Here is a 15,652-nt window from a genome sequence, read left to right as displayed (position 1 = left end):
ACTCGCAGGCGTGTGCGGTAACACCGGAGGACGTGAAGGAGCAGGTGCGTCGTGTCAGGGGCTCCGGCTTTGGTTGTTGCTGTTAATGACTCCGCTGAAATTCTCCGTTGAAAAAAAGAGGGTTCAGCCATTCTCCTGGGCTCCTGCAGCCTGGGAAGGGCGATAGCACCACAGCAGTATTTCTGGCAGGCTTCAGCTGGGACCAGAGCAATTGGAAATTATTATTATAATTTTTTTTTTTAGAGAATATATGAAGATATTCCTGCAGGAAAAAATAAAAAGACAAGTAGTAGATGAAGAATAGAAGTAGAGGTTGTGACAAGTAATAATCCCCCCTTCAACACAGCATTGCTGAGTTTGGTTATGTTACGTACCCTGTACATACCTCACTCCTGCTGCTGCTGCCTTTTAATTGCCATAACGGACTTTATCTGCTCTTAAAATGTGGGGTTATTTTAGTTTGAGATGTGGCCTACTGAGGTTTAGAGCTACAGGGTATTATAGAGGGTCTGTCACTTGTGATAGCGTTTTAAGTGATATTGCTGGTTTTCTTGACCCAAATCTGCTATTTACTGGCTTTACGCTTTAATGCTGATGGCTTTACTTCTTTAATGCTGATGAACTTGTTATTTCTCTTCAGATTTATTATTTGCACACTTGGTTTTATTTGATTATCACTGAAAGACTTCATTTTTCCCGTAGTCTTGGGGTTTCCCTCTCATTTGTCTATTAATTCAATTTTAGCATGTTTCTGTCTTTGCTCGTCAGGCGCACTCAGCCACTTTAATTAGGTTAATCTCCTACCAATCTTATGAAACCCTGAATTTTATTTAGAAGTTTTTTTATTTGTTTGCTTTATGACTTGCGGCCAAGCAGTTTCCTCGGCGGGTGCTGGTAGTAGCTTTACGTGCTGCCTCGGCAGCTGTGGCGCGGGGATCGCCTGCGGCCAAAGGGCCGGGGTCCCGCCGGGGGGCTGCACCCTGCTTGTCCTTGCCGAGAGCAAGGCCGTAGGATCTCTGTAGCAAGACGGCTATGGCGAGAATCTTTAGTTTATTCTCAGCTAAAGATTTCTTAAATTTATATATAAGATTTCTTGTATATATATATATATGTGGTTTCTTTTCTGTATAGATATGATTTATTAAATCTATATAAGGAATATATATAATAAATATTTTTCTTATAGTTCTATAAAAAATAAGAAATATATAAGAATTTCTTATATAATATATACATGTTGCTCCTGTTACTAAACTAGCTTTTTTTCAGTCCATTTAAAACTTGAAAAAAACCCTTTTGTTGGATCCTACATTTGAAGTTAATTTTTTTGGCGCGTCACTTAAGTCTTCTACTGAAAGAATATCCGTGGAAAGGTTCTTTTGTTCTTTAACCCATCTATTCTAGGAAACATCTTACAGCTGACCTGAGAAATAGCGGTGCCCAAATAACTTACAAAGCCTGATGTGATGCTTTACATGGTCTGCTCTGCTCCTGCACGTTCCCACCCCAGGAGGGGGGCTGGGCACTGGGGGGGCTGGGTCCCCATGTGCACCTTTGGTAGCCGGGCGGGAAACGACCAGCGGGGCTCTGGGTGGAGAAGGTTTACATCTCTTGTGCTAGATCTTTTGGTTGTTACTAGTTTATGCAAGTCGAAGGCAGTGGATTTTGGTAACGTTTAGCTAGAATAAATCCCAGCTTTGGCCATTCCATAAGGAACAATTTGTCTGAGCTCACGCTGAAGCTTTTCCTAGGATTTTCCAGCCTTTTTTTGGTTTGTTTTTTTTCCCCCCCTCTTTTCCTCCCCACATTGTGCAGATTGCCAGGACAAATGTGTGGGCCTGGGAGGCTGCTCCCCCAGCTGGGGCTGGGGCTGGGGTGGGCTGGACAGACCCCTTCCCACACCGGGGCACAGCCACAGCCCTGCCCCGGGTGGCTCTGCCAGGTGCATCGTTCCCTGCGGGTGACCGAAAATAAATCGAGTGAGGTTTAGGTAATTTTAGAGCTCGTGTTTTAGGTGCTGTGGAGGTTGTTTGCGCACAGTGTTTTATTTGGTTGGACTTGATGATCCGAAGGGGTTTTTCCCAGCTAGATGATTCTATGATTTTAGCGGTTTGCGTTGGGGGGATGCAGCCCTGGGGGGGATGCAGGAGGGCAGCGCTCCCGGCGCAGTGGCACTGCGCTCCCATCACCCCTCTGGGGCAGCTCCTGTCAGTGTGTGGCATCCCTGGCCCATCCACCATAAAGTTAGCTTTGGGTGGCTTGTGCCATCAAATGCTCTAAATGTCGGTTGAGATGGACTGCCCCAGTGGCTGCCGCGCTGGAGGAGCCTCCTTGGTTAACGCGCTCTTTTTGGCGTGTGGGGGACCAAATTGTCAGGTTTTTGTTCTGGTCCTTCGCACCCCAGCTCGGTGTCCTGGTGCGGGACAGGGGCCAGCCTCAGCTTAAAGGCTTTTTCACTTTGAAAGAATAGAAGGAAGGAAGAAAGAAGCAGAAAATACATTAAAATGAGAGATTTTATATTAGTTATGTGATCCCCTGGGAGCAACCATAAAATTATGTGGCTTTTTCGTAGCCATTTACTATTCAATATAAAAAGGGTAGTTGCCATAACAACCACTGCATCATATGACATTCGATACCTTGGCGAAACAGGGAGTGCTCTTAAATCAACTCCCCAAATTTCATATGAAAGTAAATACATTTTACTGGTGATTTCAAGGCAGGTTTGCACCGCGACGAGCGATGCGGTACCATTACCCTGCTAAGCTCTGGCCTCTGGGCCCAATCCTGCAAACTGGCAAATGTCTTCAAGCCGTGAAGCCGACATTACTCAGCAGCGTGTGAGATTAGATGCTAAAGGAGTATGTTTTCCTAAGTGAAATTAAATGGAAGGAGCAAATGACACCAGGTTTTTTTTGACATTTGTTGCTGACTGGGGAATGCCAAAAAAATAAAGAAGTTGAGCTACATTACAGCTTAAGTTCCAGCTGCCAACTGTGTGATCAGCACAAAGGAGGGAGATGGGGGGGTGGGGGGTAAAAAAAAAAAAAAAAATGTTTTTGTAAGCTCACATTTGACTTTGGAGTCGGTCTCTGGCGCAATCTGGTCTGCACGTGTGATGTTGAGGGGGTAGGAGTGACATCACCTTCGAGAGCTGCTTTGGCTCCCCTCTGGCCAGCAATAAGGCGGCGAGGCAGGGGGGTCGCGGCAGGGGGAGGCACCCCTGCCTGCCCGGGCTGTGCGCCACAGTGACCGCCTTGGAGGGCAGGAGATGTAAAATGGTTCCCAGGTGCCAGAGGAGCTGTTTGGGTCCTGGCAGGCGCAGCCCCCTGAGGGTCCCTGCTGCCGGGTCCCTGCAGCAGCACAAGTGGTGCCTCACAGCCTTGTGTGCCACCCCCAGTGATGCTTTTGGGGATGAAGCGGCCGTTACCCACCTGGGTATGTTTTACCAGCCATTTTGTTATTGAAAATGTGTATTTTCCAGGCAGGGTGTGTGCTTGGGTGGCGGTGGTGGGAGATGGCATCCCCACCGGTGCCTGTGTTGGGATGTTGAGCGAAAATCCACTTCCTAAATTTGGGGATGTCCATATAATTTGAGGATTCTAGTTGGGATGTGTTTGATTACCTTTTGTTGATTTTGTTGTTTGTTTGTTTGGTCTTTTTTTAAATACAGAAAAAAAAGTATTGATTAGACTCCTAAATATGCTGCCATTCCATGTAAGCCGAGCTGTTTCTTTTGTAGGCAAACTGACAAGATCACCAAGTTGCAGGGAGAGGCTTTCAGTTACTGAGCCAGTGTGCTCAGTGCTGCCCAGGAAACACTGTTTTCCAGTTTCCCTTACTGGTTTTGTGTCCTTGTCCTTTTATCACGTTAAAATTCCCCTCTAACCAATACACCAGTAACTATTTTCAGTGGCAAGACGAGGCAAACTGTTTCTTTTTTAGCAGCTCACCTGTTTCAAACTACTTACATTTTGTAGCGAAAACAATTTAAAAATGTGCGTGACAGTGTTTGACCCTGACTTCATCTCCCTGTAGCGTTGCAGTGAAAAAGGTAAGTGCAGGAAAATATATAATTATCATTTTACCATCATCTTTGAGGCTGGGAGCTGCTGCATCACCTTCTGTCCTGCTTGGTGCTGCCACTGGAGCCCTGCCTGCCCAGCACTGCCCAGCAGCAGCTGTGCTTTGCCCTGTCAATTAAAATACTTCTCATTTTTGACACAATTCTTTAAGTTAATCTTTCCACTGAGGTTCGTCATCAGAGTGGAATTTACATTTGTTTTGTGTATTTTTAGCCAGTGACCAGTTTTCCACAGTGGCCTTGAAAACTATTTAGCCTGTATCGCTGGCATTTGGCTTTGCGCAGGCGCAGCGTTTTGCAGCTGCAGGCTGGGGGGCGGTTTTGCACGGTTTGTAGGGTTTCCGAACGCCCGAGGTGCACAGCAAGCACAAGTGGTGTGTTCCTGTGCAGCCACAACCTCTGTGCTCGTTTCAAACCTGCAAAGTGTTGGTTGTGAGTATGCAGAGGGTGGTCGCTGCCCCCCCCAAAAAGAGGTGAGGAGTCACCTGTGCAGCTGGTGGGGAGCGCAGGGAGGCGTCTGAAGCACCACAACTTCCCCTTTTCGTCCCCAATCTGACATGCTGACCGCCCCACCACATAGCCGATGGTTTTTTTTTCCTTCGTCGTATGAGAATAGACTGTTTTTATGGGGCTTTGCTTTGCTGGAAGCTGTTCCCCATCCGTATCTGTGGACGCTGACTTGATGGTTAACCTCAGGGCTCTGCAGTTCTTGTGTCTGTGACTAATGTTTCACACCCAGTGATGGATGGTAGGCTTTGATCTGGCACATCTCAAGGAGTTCTCCTTTCGTGGTCACACACTCAAAGAAATCCAGCGTTTTCCAACAGGTACTTGCACTGGGGCGTGTGGGCAAATATTCCGTTTGGTGCCAGGGACAGCAATGCCCAACCTTGTAAACGCAGGGGCTAAATTAAGGTGTTTAGGGGGGTTGTTTTCCCCCTTCCAAACATCCCACAGGTATCAAGCAGTTCACGTGAACCTCCAGGCAGGTTTGCAGTCACAACTGTATCCTTGAGTATCTGTCAAAAAGCCTTTCCTGAATGCTTCTATCAGGCTCCAAAAAGTAATATCCTGTTAGTTTTGGAAATTTTTTGGACTCCTTGAGTTTAAAAGACATTATTAAAAAACCCGAAGATTTTTAAAGGGGTCGTTAAAGCTCAGCGGATACTACTTTGGAGGGGGAATACAGACTATTCATCCAGAGTGTATCAAAACTTGGGCTCCTAATTTTCCCTTCGGAAATCTCAGTTTAAGGTTGTTTGCTTTGTTCTGCTGTTGACTTGCACTGACTCTGAGGTCAAGTCACCCATCCTTGCTAGACCTGGGCAGTTCGGGGCAGGCGGTGAGGAGCTTGGCACACCCCGGCTTCTCCTCCAGACAATGGTTATTTATCAGCTTGGCTCAACTCTTACTTATTGAAAATTAAAATGCTCCTTCTTATGAAACTCTCAGCCCTCTGGCGTTGTTCTTCTTGGCTTTGTTTTATGAGTGGCTGATACATGAAAGCAGAGAAAAGGCTCCAGCCCAAAACCTGAGCCGACCCTCTCAGATCTACACCCTGCACATCAACAGCCGCAAAGTGGTTAAGAGACTTGATGCAAAGCTGATAAAATGCCAAAAATTCCTCATTCTCTCTCTTGGGGAGCAGGGAGGGTTGTCTGGAAAATGTCAACAATAAAAATTGCATTTAAGTGGTATATAATGCAGCCAGCTACTGTGGGCAGAGTTACGTGCAGCCAGACGAAGGGGTTTAAAGAGCACCAGCTCCATGTGCTGCCTCCCGTCCCAGCTGGAGCTCCTCAGCACGGACAGGCATGAAATAGGGTTCCCGGGCACAAAAGCCAATCATGAAGCCAATATCTTCTGTTTCTTAGTAATTCTCATTTAAAATTGGCTAAATACACAATTGGTGTAAACTGCTGCTGCTGTGCTGCATTGCGTGCGTCCATCTGTCCATCCATCCACCTACCTACCACCAGGTTGATGTCACCACCCGTTGCGGTCTTGGCCCTTTGCCTGTGTCTCCATTGGGGATGGACGTGCCCTTGGCAGCCTTCAGGCACCCCGGGGTGTCAGCCTGGCTGGAGAGTCCCTCGCCTCTGGGACCAGGGGCTGGGGGGGAGCAGGCTCAGCCAGTCTGGGAGAGGGAAGAAGAGATCAGGAAGGGTTGTGCCAAGGGAACAGGGCGAAAGCAGTGCTGCTGCTTTGCCAAGTAACAGGAATAGAGGCTTTTCCTAGAACCATCCCAACTCTTAAAGAAATGCTATTTCTTAACCCCCTTTTCTTCTGCAGCATGTGGGTGCTGCCCCCCTTTGTGGGGATCTGTGCTGGGGCAGCTGAGCGGGGGCTGCAGCTGGGGGGGCTGCGAGGGGTGCCCGGACTCCGGCACCCGCCCCGAGCTGCTCCACAAACAGCAGGGGAAAAAAATCTGCTCTTTTGTAGTTTTACCAGCAGATAAAAGAAAAATAGCTTGCTTTATTTTTTTTTCCCTCCTCCTGTGGTTTCTGTGATGTTTTTTTTTTTGCCTCTGCTAAACTGTGTATTTTTCAGCTCAGTAAAGTATTTATTAGGAATCTTTACGGACCAGTCTGCTGGTGAATTATATATATTGTACAGCTTCAGCATGAGCTGGGAAAAAAAAAAATTATGACTTTTTTTCCACCCAGACTGGCTCTATCCAATAGCAATAAGAAAATGAGGGTTTACCAGGAAAGCTTTAAGTTCAGTTCTGCTTGCCAGAGCAGCAGATACCTTTTCTGTCTTGGTTCATGTGCATTTATATAATGTAATTTTCCCCTCTAATTTGAAAGCTAAGCTAAAGCTAAGCACTGGTGGGCTTTTGTGTCCTGCTAGTAAAATCTGTCAAATAGCTATGGCTCGGGTTTTTTGTTGTTTTGTTTGGGTTTTTTTAATTGGTTTTCTTACTTTAACATCAATTGTTTTTCAGATCATTCTGAATTCAATGCATAAATACCAACCACGACTGCATATTGTGAAGGCAGACGAGAACAACGCTTTCGGGTCGAAGAACACAGCCTTCTGCACCCATGTTTTTCCGGAGACGTCCTTTATATCAGTGACCTCCTACCAGAATCACAAGGTAGGCTGCTTTTCCGCCTAAAAGTGCTTAATTTCTGTTCACGGGCTTCTGCAACTCGCAGCCCTCTGCCGCCGGCGGCTGCTAAATGATCTTCCACATTGCACAGTGATGTTGCTGCAGTGCTGTGTGTCGATGAGCAGCAGCTGTTTGCTCTGAGGGGTGTTGTGCAGCAGAAAAATCCTGCTTTAAAAGGCAAGTTTCCACCCCAGCCTTACGCTGGTGATGAGCCAGGGGATGCAGCTGAGGGGCAGCGTGGGCATCGCTGGGTAACAATATCTTGGCAAACCCCGTGAGTCCAGACCCTAATGAATCGGCGTGCTCATAAACGCTGAGATGTCATTCAAAGCAGCAAGCAAATCTAATAATGACTAGTAAAGCTTGCTCATAAATCTACAGTGAAAAGTAATTATAGTATGTGTATTTAGTGAGACATACGAGGAATGTAGCCATAAAAACACAGCTAAGAGCCTGCTCTGTGGCTAGCACATGAAGGCAGGAGGGGGGTTGGGTTTGTTTTGGGGGGGAATATGAAGTACAAAGGGCTTGGTTCTGCACCGTGGGGGTGTTGCAGATACCCACGTTCTGCAGGGTTGGCTGCTCTCCTGTTTTTGAGCGTGTTGGTCGTGGCAGTGGGTAGTGTTCCTTCTGAGGATTTGCCAACCCAGGTGAAGAGCAGGATGGACAGCGGTGTGACAGTGAATTGTCACCTCCCTGTGACAGCGGGTGCGCTGTCAGCCGGGCCGGGAGTGGGCAGGGTGCCGGGCAGGGTGGCAGCATGCTGCTCCCAGTGCCTGCCTGGGCATGGGCTCCTGCTGCCCTGCACGGCTCCTGGCGGCATGCTCTGCCTGCAGGGCTGTACCAGCTGGGGGTTTTAAAGTGCAGCAGGATTCATAAATAAAGGGGCAGAGTGAAGCAGCACCGCTGGAGCCCTCCTGTCACCCGAAACGCGGAATCTGCCATGTGTGAATGTATCAGCTCCTTTTCTACACAGCTATAGGAAAATACTGCAGGAACAGGAACACATGTGAAATTCTTCCTGCCCAATAATCTGACCAGACCTTTTCCTCCCAAGCAGGGTGACTATACACCCTTTGATGCTGGAAGCATAGAGCCCTTGCAAGATTTTGCAATTAGTGAGCCAGTTAAAAGGCTCAGAGCAGGAGCATGGATGTGTGTGTTATGGTAAGACGGGGAAAAGAACCCAGACGTCCCTACTTGGACAGTGAAGTGAATCCTGTTTGAAAAGTTGTAGCTGTTGGTGTAAAATGACCAGTTGCCCAAACATGGTTAACCAAAAAGGCTCTAAAGAGCTTATTTAATACCTACTTAAAATGTCTTGTATGTCAATAGTGCCTTTCATCCCTAAGGTTCTCAAAGTGCTTCCTAAAGTTAATATTTCCACTGTCATTGCTGTACAACTGCTGCTGGGGGGAGGCTGGGAGCTGGGTGGCAGCGCAGGGTGGATGTGACAGATTTAAGGAAAATGCCCCAGACGAGCCCTAATCCTTCTGCGAAGATCCTGCGAGGAGATGGTCTTGCTTATCCTCCTAGGCATGAGCAACTGAAAACCTGCTCTGGGTATCTTTTAGAAGAAACAAACTACCAAACCATTTTTAGCTCAGAAATACCCAGTTAGCAAGAAGTATCCTTGTGAATAATCGTCTTTTTAAACAAAAAAATGAGAGTCTTGGTCATGGAGCTGCTTGTGGGCCCCCAGAGATAGAAAACTGATGATGGGGGCTACCGTGAGCACAATCAGTGAGGAAGGTGCAGGTGTTTACCCCAAACTCCCTCCCAAGTTGGATGAAGCCAGGCGAAGGTGACAACGAGGGACTGAAGCCTTGATTCTGCTTGGGTTAGAGGAAAACCACAGTCACTAAAATAAAAAAATTAAATTAAGATGTACAAACCTGCTGTCAGGCTGTGGGTTAGGAAGGGCCCTGTGTTTCTTGTGGTTCATCAGCTGATGGGCAGCAGCCACTGTGGGCTGTGGGAGCAGAGAGGAAAAGCTCTGGCCCTCAGGGCTGCTTAAATTTGGATGTCACCACCTTCCTTCTCCATCACAGATACTGGTGAGCTGTTTTCTCAGGAGTTTTTTGGTAAGGGGTATTTTTCAACTTCGTTAAAAGTGTAGTTGTTAGTTATAGCAACACTGGTGCCGAATGGTGCGAACGCAGACCTTGCTTGTCATCCTGGCCGCTGGAATGGGACGCAGGCTGGTGCCAGCCTGGCAGCAGGAGCAGGGCTGCGCTGCCGAGGGCAGAGCGGGGACCCGAGGGCAGCGGGTCCGCAGGGAGGTATGTGTCCTCACCCCCACTGCTGTCCTGCCATGCTGTCACCTCACCTGCCCCTGGGAAAGGGCTTTTCACTGACAATTGGATGCCCAGGGAGATGGTCCCACCCGCTGGCATCCCTTAGTGGGGAGGGACAGCCATGAGAGCTGGTTCTGGCCTGTTCTGGCCATAACACGTGTTAGACCTGTCTGTGACCTCCCTGTCAAAGCGCCCGGGCGTGTGGCCCTGCAGACACAAGTCCATCTCTTTGGGAGACAGACAAGGGATACTTGCAGGAGCTCCTGTGTCCCTACCAATGTTCTGGTGCTGTTCTGGCATTTTCCAGCTCCTGAAACCCTCTCCGGTGATCTCGTTTGCTGGCTGTTTGCCTTAAAAAATCCTTTGTTAAAAGAGGTGGTTCTTATTTCTCACTGAACAGCCAAGCACCTCTTCCCACATTCCTGGCCACAGTCTGGCTTTGGTTTGTACCTGCCTTGCAGAGGGAAGGGACCAGGGGGCAGGACTGGTGAGGGAGAGCGGTATTTGCTGTAAGCTGTGAGACAGACTAACGACTATTTTAAAATGAAATTTCACATGTGATTGTTTTAATAGAATTTTCATGAATTGGCAGGTCTTTCACGGTTCCCTTACAAAAGGTGAGCTCCAGCAAAATTAAGTCTAGTTAAGTGAATTCTAAGGCATTTTGACCCTTTTAATGCACCGTAACTCTGGGGAGAAAGGCATCTCTTGCCAAAACACAGCAGCTTTCTCTTGCCCAGAGATAAAGCGCTATTTGAGTTACGGTTCTTTTCACAGAGGAAAAATGACTGAATGACAGACAGAAAGATATAGAAAATTGTTGTGGGAATGCGGGAGAGCCACTCCATAAGGAACAGGGCTCTCTAACACAGAAAGAGGAAACCTTTTAAATCCGACAGATACAGTCTCGCTAACAAGAGCCCAGAATGAGAACACAGGAGCCAGAATAAGACCCAGACTGAACGAAAATCTCATTCCTGTCCTCATTTATAATTGATGATTTTGTCCCCTTTAAAAGCTGCTTCCACAAGCTCTAGCGCTGAGCTTCCCAGCTCAGTCTCAGCGCAGAATGCAGAGACACTGTCTTTAAATGCCTGAAACCAGTGGTCTCTGCCTTTCATGGGGTGTCACATAGGACGGGGCACCACGAGTCCTACAGCCACAGACCTGCGGCTGCACCTTTTGGGCTGAGCCGCTGTCACACGCTTGATGCTCGGTGTCCTACTTTTAAAGATCACCCAGCTGAAAATCGAAAACAACCCCTTCGCCAAGGGATTCCGGGGGAGCGACGACAGCGACCTGCGCGTGGCACGGCTGCAGAGGTAGGAGGGACGGTGTTGGGGAGGGGAGGTGTGGCAGCAGGGGCGCGCTCCCACCCGCATTGTTGGGGCTGGGGAGCTGCTGAAGTGGGCATGCTCGTGCACACGTGTGCGCTGACCCCAGGCAGCGCCTACAGGCAGGCGGTGGGTGACACGCGGCCAGAAGCACAGGCGTGTCCTGGGCAGAGATGCAGAAACAGGCTTTCATCCTTGGGCTGCTGCTGATGTGCTGCACCTTGTCGGGAAAGGGGTTAAAATACCTTGGGGGGCATCACGTTTCTTGTGCTTGAGGGCATTGGGGCTCTTCATGCCATTTAGGAGCTGCAAAGCTCTTCCTGTAGTTCAGTGACTGCTCAGTGTGTTGCTGTAATGCTTGCCCACACCCAGCAGCATGTGATGAGCATGAGTTCATCACGTTTGGCAAAGGGTGGTGAAGTCATCGGATGGAGATGCTCTAGAGAAGCCAAACTAATATTTCATCTTTCTGTTAATGCTGATCGCTAACTGGTAATATTTTTCTCACCTCTTTTAGCAAAGAATATCCAGTAATTTCCAAAAGCATCATGAGGCAGAGGTTGGTGTCCAGTCACGGCCAGCTTTCAACAAAGCCAGATGTTAACCCACTTCATGGGAATCACCAGACCCTTCAACATTATCAGTATGAGAACGGTGCTCACATGCAATTTGCGGCTTCAGATACTCAAGATCTGCCACTCAACACCTTCACAGCGCAGAGGGATTCAGGGCTCTTCTATCATTGCCTAAAAAGAAGAGGTAACTCGCGTTTACAGCTAGAAAAATATGACGGCAAATAAACCTAAGAGTGCGGCACTGGAAGCTCACTGCTAATTCCAATTCATTTTGCATCAGTCTCTTAGCTGTTGCTTTTCAAGGATACTGATATGATCAAAGGGTTTTGGAGGGTCAGGGTCCAAGAGCTGGGTTTTGGGGCAGTTATTAGTGCTTTTGTCCCATAAAAGGCAAATTGAGACCCGGAGTTAGAGCCGAAAAAAATAATCAGAATGCATCACTTAGACGGCATGAAGCTATGCTAGAAAATTATCCATTGTTAGGATCAGCTAAATTAATAATTGTTTGGAGGAGGCCTGATCTGTCCTGAGGTGCTCTGACACTGCCATTAGCATTAATGAAGTTATACGCATCCAGCACTTTTCCAGGATGAAGCCATTAAGCAATTCTCTCGATGCCTGCAGATTATGGGGCTGTGGTAGCTGGGTGTAAGCATCCCTTCCCTCTTCTCCACTAGTCCTCAAGTCTAAGTGAGCTGTAACTACATTCTTTTCCTTTTAGTCCTGCATCAGATGAGATCATGACATGTTTTAAGTTAAACGGAAAAATTTTGCACAGAAAAAAAATATCCTTCTATTTGCATGTCTCATTGACCACTAATTTATTTAAGCTGTGAGAGTCCTCTGATCATGGTCTAATGAAGAATCTAACAGCACCAGTAATGAGGACCTGCAAGCCAAATGTGTAATTTTAGCAGATGTTTAATCTGCAGATGAATTCACTAATTTATCTGGAGACTATTCCTTGCAAGTAGCAGAAAGCTGGGGGTAAACACAGCCGCAGTGGTGATGGGTAGGAGAGGGGCTGCAGCTCCTCTGCGTAAAGCTGAGGGGGAGGGCTGATGGCTGGGAAGGGGCGCCTTTATCTGGAAATATTTCTGCAGCTTTCAGTGTGAATATCTGGGAAATGTATAGTCATTTTTGTAACGACAGGAAGGCAGGCGGCGATAAGACCCTTTAAGGGACTTCTTGAATTTGTCAGGAGTAACACTGCGGGAGCGTCAGGGCCCCCGTTATCTGGATGAAGGTGCAGTAATCTCCGATGTGAGGCTGGTAGCCCGAGTCACTCACTTAACCTGACAAATGTCACCAGAACGCTTTGAGGCTGAGGGGATTAGCCTGACATTTGCAACATGATGTCTTTTTGATGTTGTACATTGTCTTTCCGAGCTAAAATGGTTTAACTGGATTAATCTGAAAAAGAGCACCAGTTGTCGTGCGACAGTCACGGATCGCATGCTGGGCTTTGGCGGGGACTCTGTAATGCCCCGGGCTCTTAGCAGGCGGCTGTGACAGGCTCTGGGAGCCCCTGACAATGCCCTTTTCTTGTTTGCAGAAAGTGCTCGGCACCTGGACCTGCCCTGCAAGCGCTCCTACCTGGAAGCCTCCTCTTCCGTAGGGGACGATCACTATTTCCGTTCCCCGCCGCCCTACGACCAGCAGATGCTGAGCCCGTCCTACTGCAGCGAGGTGGCACCGAGGGACGCCTGCATGTACTCTGGGTCGGGGGCTGAAATTGCTGGTGTCTCGACGGTCGATGACTTGCCACCCCCGCCTCCCCCCTTGAGCTGCAATATGTGGACTTCTGTCGCACCTTACACCAGCTACAGCGTTCAGACAATGGAAACTGTCCCTTACCAGCCTTTCCCTGCTCATTTCACTGCCGCCACCATGATGCCACGGCTCCCGTCCATCACGGGTCAAGGCTCACAGCCACCAGGTAACAGCCACTTCAGTGTCTACAACCAGCTGTCCCAGTCTCAGGTTCGGGAGCGCGTTCCTTCTTCGTCTTTCCCGAGGGAAAGGGTGCACCCGTCTGTGTGTGAGAGAAAACCCCCCTCTCCGCACCTAAACGCGGCGAACGAGTTCCTGTACTCACAAAGCTTCTCCTTGTCGAGGGAGTCGTCGCTGCAGTATCATTCAGGGATGGGGACTGTGGAGAACTGGACTGATGGGTGACTCTGACGGCCAAGCGATGCCACAGCCAACGTTACTGCTCCGGGACTGTGTTCGATCAGTGTTGATACCTGTGGGTAACTTGCACTTCGGTGAGACAAATGTGCATTTCCAGAGGGATTTGTGTGGGTGAAGAGCTTGTATCTTCAGGCACACAGAGCATTCCATCTCCTGTCTCAGCGGGCTGGATTCATCAGTCTCTGACTGACTCCTGAGTAAATTAATTCTCACATGGTCATTACTGATCCAGTAGAAACCATCTTCTTGACTAATGAGTGAAGTAGCTAGTCATTTTCTTTTGCTTATAACATTAAACATCCATGAGCAAATTTTGGCTATTGGAAAAATACGAGCTTCACTTTTATGGTACTCGGTCCATGAAGTCACAGTATCCCACCACTCCAAGGAAAAAGTGATCTGGTCAGTTGCATAGTTCAAGGACTGCTGTGGCAGCGCTGCTTTAGCTCTTTTTGCCTGTAGAAATTACTTCTTCCCCTGGAAGTGACGGAGCCGTAGGAGCGCAGGGGCCAGCAGGGAGGCTCGGCGGGGGGTCAGGGAGCTGCAGTGCCGCTCCGGTATCTCCCCGGCACAGCGCAGGGTTCGTGCCATGGCGCGGAGAAGAGAAGGCACCGATGCACAAATGTCTCTTCTTCCCCCCACAGCACCATCGTTCGTGGCTGTGGGAAACGAAGAAGTGAAGTGTTACGCCCGAGGCCAAACAGCAAATTAATTGCAGCGTTAGGAACAGACCCAGTGTCTTCAGACTCCCATCCGTTGATTGAATCACACTTGCTTATTGCAATATATTTATGAAGTTTAAGCTTAAAAGTCGCTAATACTTTCCAGAAATGATTTTTGTATTTGCTGGTCCTTGATTTCTTTCGTATTCAGCTGAAACGTGCCTTTTGTGCTATGTTTTTTTCTTTCGCAGCTAACTCGGAAAGTTGTTTTCAGCATAAAGGAGGCATAGAGGAGTATTTTCTTAATTGTGGGGTGGGGTGGGAAGAGGTCCCATTACCTGTCAGGCTTTACAGTGTACAAATATTTGTAGAACAGGTAAAAATCTGTAACCAGTGTATACATTGCTACTATTGTTTACTGTGGAAGTATCTTGAACTGACTCCTTCAGCACCGGCTTTGCCTACCGGGGTGTCCCTGTGAGGTGCGGGGGGCTCACTCAGCCGACAGCCCAGGTGAGAAGCAGCCTCGCCTGGGAAAGCAAACTGCGCTCTTTTTGGAACAAAACTCCCATTGCCTTCATCCTGAGCTGGGCTGTGTCCTCCTCCGGGCTGCAGTGTATCCATCCCACTGAGCTCCCAAGTGACACTGCCCCAAGGGATGCCACGCAGAGGTAATGCTGGGAGCCTGGTTCTGCTACAGAGCACGGTATGGAAGGTTAGTCATGCACAGCAGGGTTTTTTTTTCCCCCTCCCTGCTTCCCAAACAGGCAAAGGCAAAAAGCTGAAATACCAATTTGGAAGTTGAGAGGTGCTTCTGCGTTTTGGTGAATCCATCCCAAGGAAGAGGTGCTGATGGATGAGGGCAGCTGCTTGCAGTGAGACAAAGCGGAGGTCACGTTCCAACAGGACAATCTCATACCCCCCTTCAGCAGACTACGTGTGTGACTGGTGTGGATTTTGTCATCAGGTTTTGGAAATCACTACAATTTTTGCATGCTGAATAGCTATTTATATACATATATATTATATATATATATATATATAAAATTATATATATATCACAAATGCAGGCCACGTGTCCAATTCAGCTTTGCTTTTTACGAATGAAATACTTAATAAAAATGAATGTTGCAAGGTTTTTTTGGAAAGACATCTATTTAAGATTTTTTTTTTTTATTACACACCTTTGATGTAAAAACTAAGAATTGGTTAGATAAAAAAAACATATATGCTACAGATAAATCTTTATTAGAAACCACATTAGATAAAGGTGGTATGGAATTTTGAAATGTTTGTTACATAGCATGGACATTTTATTTTACATATCAGAACATAAAGTCATTTTACTACTATAAGCTGTCTCTGGGTGCATTTCAATAATTAGTATAAAAA

At 47.8% G+C, this 15,652-nt stretch overlaps 1 protein-coding gene across 1 annotated transcript in view; it reads left to right on the top strand.

Annotated features, from left to right (window-relative positions):
- The window catches only part of TBX4 (T-box transcription factor 4), a 34,343-nt gene extending 20,363 nt beyond the window's left edge, over positions 1–13,980 (top strand). Inside the window, exons 5-8 of the mRNA XM_027806305.2 lie at positions 7,032–7,184; positions 10,730–10,818; positions 11,348–11,589; positions 12,961–13,980. Of these exons, the coding sequence (XP_027662106.1) occupies positions 7,032–7,184; positions 10,730–10,818; positions 11,348–11,589; positions 12,961–13,583 (1,107 nt within the window). The 3' untranslated portion in view covers positions 13,584–13,980. The remainder of the gene's footprint in view (positions 1–7,031; positions 7,185–10,729; positions 10,819–11,347; positions 11,590–12,960) is intronic.
- Positions 13,981–15,652: the final 1,672 nt, after the last annotated feature.

The sequence above is a fragment of the Falco cherrug genome, chromosome 1 (genome assembly GCF_023634085.1).
Source record: "Falco cherrug isolate bFalChe1 chromosome 1, bFalChe1.pri, whole genome shotgun sequence".
NCBI classification, from domain to species: Eukaryota; Metazoa; Chordata; class Aves; order Falconiformes; family Falconidae; genus Falco; species Falco cherrug.
Note: the sequence above shows the minus strand (reverse complement) of the source record. Positions and strands in the feature narration are given on the sequence as shown.